The sequence below is a fragment of the Austrofundulus limnaeus genome, unplaced genomic scaffold, assembly GCF_001266775.1.
Source record: "Austrofundulus limnaeus strain Quisiro unplaced genomic scaffold, Austrofundulus_limnaeus-1.0 Scaffold20, whole genome shotgun sequence".
Lineage (NCBI taxonomy): Eukaryota > Metazoa > Chordata > Actinopteri > Cyprinodontiformes > Rivulidae > Austrofundulus > Austrofundulus limnaeus.
Genome location: NW_013952422.1, coordinates 1,438,208 through 1,443,701, shown reverse-complemented (window position 1 = coordinate 1,443,701; position 5,494 = coordinate 1,438,208). Strand labels below are relative to the sequence as shown.

The 5,494-nt window shown below is 35.7% G+C and overlaps 1 protein-coding gene across 1 annotated transcript in view; it reads right to left on the bottom strand.

Moving 5' to 3' along the window:
* ggt1b (gamma-glutamyltransferase 1b) overlaps positions 1-5,494 on the bottom strand; it is a 20,590-nt gene that overhangs the window by 7,380 nt on the left and 7,716 nt on the right. Inside the window, exons 3-8 of the mRNA XM_014003774.1 lie at positions 3,294-3,484; positions 3,048-3,178; positions 2,855-2,944; positions 2,466-2,658; positions 2,213-2,373; positions 966-1,115 (exon numbers count right to left, since the gene is read on the bottom strand). Of these exons, the coding sequence (XP_013859228.1) occupies positions 966-1,115; positions 2,213-2,373; positions 2,466-2,658; positions 2,855-2,944; positions 3,048-3,178; positions 3,294-3,448 (880 nt within the window). The 5' untranslated portion in view covers positions 3,449-3,484. The remainder of the gene's footprint in view (positions 1-965; positions 1,116-2,212; positions 2,374-2,465; positions 2,659-2,854; positions 2,945-3,047; positions 3,179-3,293; positions 3,485-5,494) is intronic.

Genomic DNA, 5,494 nt, shown 5'->3' with positions numbered 1-5,494 from the left:
CACGTTTGCTGAATTAAGCAGGAATAAGCTGAAATTACCACAAAAAAGTGAAATTAGCTGAAAAAATCTTGAATTAGCTAAAAAAGCTAAAAGCACAAAAAGCAGTTGAAGTTGGCAGAAAGCAGCTGAAAGAAGCACAGCAAAGTTTAAATTAGCAGAAGATCAGCCAAAAAGAACAAAACAAAATAAACAGCTAGATAGAAGCCGAAGGAGTTAAAAAAAAGTAGAACCAAAGATAAAAAAAAATACAGTAAAGCTTTATGAACATTTTGAAGGGTTTTAAGGGTGTTGAAGACAACTCCATTCATTTTCATTGAGGGAAGAAACTGACGAAAAAGCTAAAAATCAAAAAAGTAAAAATTGCTCAAGTACTAAAAGTGTTTGGATATATTAGTTGTTGAAACAGCACAAAAATTGTGGAATGAGATATGAGCTGAAAAATGTATGGAAGAAATATGAATCTCAATGGTCTGAAAGCTTCGTAAATATTCACAGAAATAAATCTAAACCCCATAAAACACAATGACCATAGTTGCCCAGAGAACTCTGGAATGTGATTTTAGCTTCACTATATTAGAAGTTGTAAATACTTTACAGTGACGGCCTCCTTTAAATAGCACCTTGTGGTCCACGTGGACTTGATAAGGCACTGTAAAAGTTCAATTCATTTTAAATACTGTTTTCCATTTCTCATTTCCAATACCCCACAATTTTTACAACTGTTTTTAAAGTTTCGATTACAGGGGGGGGGGAAGCATTTTAAGGTTTTCATTTGCATAACTCTGGATATTTTGGGTGACATTTTCTCAAAAGAGCCTTTTAAGAGTGAATTTCTTGCACAGTAACCAAAATATGTCGCTTACAGCTGCCTGCTTTCTGTGAGAGTGACTCGAAGGCAGCTCAGACCGATTTCCTCCCACTCAGGATGTTTGTTTTTTTTTTTTGGACGTAGCATCAAGGCTTACCGTTCAAGATGTTTAATATCAGTGATAGCACAGGCCCGCTAGCGGGGGCATTGGGAACAACCATGGTGTACTCCCCCACATTCACCCTTAAAGGATTTTCATCCAAGACAGGCTCATAGTTCTTCAGATCCTCCATTGTGATGATGCCGTCTAAACACGGATTGACAAACACAGTGAATGCACATGAACAGAAATAGCAACACAGATTCTCTTTCATTTTCAAAAAAGGCTCTTAAAGCAGGTATAAAAATACATTTTATATATGACGCAGTTTTTGAACAGTGCAGGTCGGATTTACAAACCGAGACTTTTTTAAACTGTTAAGGCTGCTAACTGTTGCACAGTTTTACTTTTTTTTGCAGGAGTGTTAGAAAAACGTTCAAAGCAAAGGAATAAAATATCTACTGTGCTCCCTCTTGCAGAGATTTTTTTAAATTCCCTCTTTGAATCATAGTGAGCAATCCACAACACAAATGTTGGATATTTACTAAAAGTGAGACCAAAATCAGGGACCAATAACCTTAGCACAAAAAGTAAGGAAACTTGTGTTTGGTAGATTTTTTTTTTTTCTTTGTAACAATGTTTCTTGGTAATAAATCGAGGCACCTGATTGGCAGCATCAGGAGGTACCAGAAGCTTAAAACACGTCATAGCAACAGCAAAATAAGCTGCTTGGCAGAGAAATTTGGCAAATTTTTCAGGTGAGCAATTAACATACTCAGCTCTACTGCTCATCTCTCAAATGCATGTTCCTTACAAATGTGGCACCATTTGAAAGATAAATTAACAGGCTTTCAATGATATACAACTATTGCCAAGAAGCATTGTTACAACAAAGAAATTATCTACCAAACACAAATTTCCTTACTTTTTGTGTTTAGTTTCTTACAAGTAAAGGGACAATTTGACGGAGTATTTACTTGTAAATTTGTTCAACAGTCAAAGTGCCAATTATTTTCTTCCTACTGCAAAAAAAAAAACTATATTGCATTTTTAAGCGTGTCTCTTGATGGGAAAAATGCTGCTCAGCTATTAACACAAGTTTTAGCTCAATATCTGTAAAACCAATGAAGTCATTTGTGTGTTTGATAACTTTAATTAGCTGTGACGCCAAACATTAAATTGTACCCAACCAAGTATTGTTTCCTGTGAGTTTCAATAAAATGTATTATTTTTTGTGGTTTATAATGTATTTAAAAGTTTTGTTGAATATGTGAATAAAAGGTATAATACTTAAAGAATCCTACCTGATGCCTGAATATCTCTGACAAGATTCTCAGCCGTTTCGCCCTCATAAAACTCTTTAACTCCCTTCTCAGCTATCTTTCTGTAGGTTTCTGCCAGTTTGGTAAATTTAATGGTTTCGTTTTCTTTTAGAATGTCACCATTTTTTCCACAAAACACCTCACTGAAAAAAAAAGAGGAAAACTTTGTTTGAGATGATGAAGGAAATTCAAACAGCTGCGATCAGAGAGTGAAGATGGGGGAAGCGTTTCTCACCACAGAGCTTCGTCTTTTCGGATGGTGTTTCTGTTTTTGGACAAAGCTGTGGCGAGCGCTCTGCCCAGAGGAAATCCTTTTTCTGCGAGCTCAATGCTTGGCTGGAACAATTCTTTCCACTGCAGTTTGCCGTGACGGTCGTGGGCCGTCTTGTACCCTAGAAGCTCTCCTGGTACAGCGATGGATAAGCCTCCTATGGACCAAGAAACAGTTGAACAAATCTTAACAGGAACAGGAACCGGTGTTCTGTTTTATCCAAACTCAGAAGGTTCTAATCCATATTTGTTCCCTTTTTGAAAACATTCTAATCTTTTCTTTCTGTATCACAACTTTGATAATAATGACAACAGCTTCCATATGAATGTGTGATAGCAGAGATTAAACCCTACCCTTCTGAGATAAATCTGTACTGTTCCCAAACATGTCCCTTGTTGCATTGCGGGGTGCTGTCTCTCTGGCATTAATGACTTCAGTTTTCCCTGGTTACACGTCACACATAAAAAAAAACATCAGGGATAAATTTGTTGTGTTCAGTAAAGGATAGAGTTTGTGTCTGGGATGCATTTCGGAGTAAAGCTGTACCAGTTTTTGCATCAAAGATCATAAGGAAAAGGCCTCCACCTATCCCCATACTGTGAGCATTCATTAGTCCAACACATAATAATGTGGCTATAGAGGCATCGACTGCAGACCCTCCTTTTAAAAGTATGTCTCTGTAGTCAAAATAATAAAAACAGAAAAACAGTGTAAGGTCAATACTTTGCACAGGCCGAGAAAAACATAAATAAAACCGGTTCCGATGCCGAGGCTTTGTAAAGAAACTCCCACCTGCCGACCTCTGAACACGGACCAGCATCTGCCGCCACAGCTGCCTTCAGGTAACCCGTCTCTCTCCTCTTCACGCCAAAGAAGACCCCCACAAAGGTGGCAGCAGATGCCAACAGCAGCAACGCGAGTGCCACTGAGACGGTTTTTGTGACCATTTCTTTGATTTACGTAACCAACGATTCCTGATTTGTCTGACAAAAAGAAAAGAAGAAACAAGTTCTAAAATGTGTCTGTACAGATTTTTTTAAAACATGTTTTTGGTAAAAGGGGGAAAAGAGCAAAATCTGGTCAAACTCAAAACATTATTATTATGAAGGACAAATTTATTGATTATCACCTTAAAACACAATTTTAGAGTGATCACAATGAAAAACAACTGGAGACACGCAAGGCTCAGTTCTCAGGTTTGTAAACTTTGAGATTTTCTTTTGCATTGGACTGAAACTTACAACTTTTTTTTAACCTTACTCTGAGCTCAGTTTTTTATTATTTCTATGTCTGACAAAAACAAACATTTTAGCATAAAAATCTACATGTTTATCCTAAACACTTTCTGCAGTGTTTGTTGTGTATAGACACATGATAGTGCATGGATAACTGACACGTTTATATGATATGATCATTTAGACAACAGGAACATTTCTCTGCATGCAACAAGTTTACACGTGTATTTTGTGCTTAGATAATGTGTACATGATAGTAAACGAACTGTAACAAACTGTTTGTGGATTATCTTTACAGTCATGACCCTAAACCAGTTTCAACCGGTTGAGTACATTGAGTACTTTACACATTTTCTTTTAAAGAATATGTGTAAATTACTTGACATTTACGCAACTCGGTTTAGTGGAAGCAGTTGACATAACTGTACGTAAATTCAACACTTCATTTTTTAGAGTGCATAAACAACTCTTCAAGAAGAGTTTTGGTCGAATTTAAATTTGTAACATATAACTAGGTGTATAAATTTTAAGTAAAGATATATTTTTTAAGGTTTTGAATGTAGCAAAATAAAAGTAAAAGTTACAATTAAAAAAACTTGGTAAAGTTACAAATCCTCCAAAAACTGACTTAAGTAATGTAGTTATACACGTGACACATTTCCTGTATCGTTTTGGAAAAATATCTAAATTAACACTGTAAATTTTCTAAATTAATGTTTCTAGGGTGACAAATGTTTTACAGTTTCACTTGTATTGTAGTTTTTCTCAGAGCTTTAATAAAGCATTGGTGAAAAGAGGTCATTCAGGTAATTTTTAACATGAAGAAAAACACTATTTTGACATGTAGCTGTGCAGCTGCAGGCAAAAAAAAAAAACATAGCACCTGTGACACAATATCCTCAAGAATTGTGCTGAATTGGTAAATAACCATTGCTGTAATGGGCTGGAATCTATTTTAATACTTACTTTATTGCCTTCTACATGAAGGTAGAATTTTTTGCCTGTGGGCAACATGCTAAAAATAAGGACCACATCATGTCTGCTGGCAACACAAAATCTGTGCTGAAGCTAAAAATATATTAAGTCTGTGCGCATTAAATCAAAAACTTTTACTTCCTGACTGTCCTTGTTTTGCAAAAATGCTGAAAATGCAGGAAACTGATTTATCACAGGAAATAACACAAATTACAAGCTTAGCACTCTTTGGAGGAATACATATTTCTCACCTTTTATTCTGAAGTTTGAAACCAAGATCATCCTCTATGGTGGAATTAATAAGTTATAGCCATTCATGCAGGATCTCATGCAGTATTGCAATATGTCATGTTATCTGTTAATGCTTGGAGTATGTGTTGTGGATGACCATCAGCTACTACCAGATTAAAGTTTAGCCATTTATGTGTTTTTTTAGGTTCAGTTGGCTGCAGCAATCATCTTCTGTTGAGTTTGCTTGAAAAGATAATTTGTTGTCGATACAAACAGTATTTAGTGAATACTTTCTAAACCTGTTCAGTGGTTTGTGAGATATTTTGGTAAAGGTAACAATTACACAGACTTTTCACCTTTATCAGTAGGCAACACTAATCTTTATTAATCAAATAAACAGACAGTAAATCCTGGCATGTTATCTGACTAATTAACCTTTGGAATTTGATCAATTCCAGTGTTATCAGTTTAAAATACTGGCATTCATGAAGGAAGCTGGAAATCAGATGTGACTTTTTGGCTTTTCCTAAACCATTCTCATATATAAATATA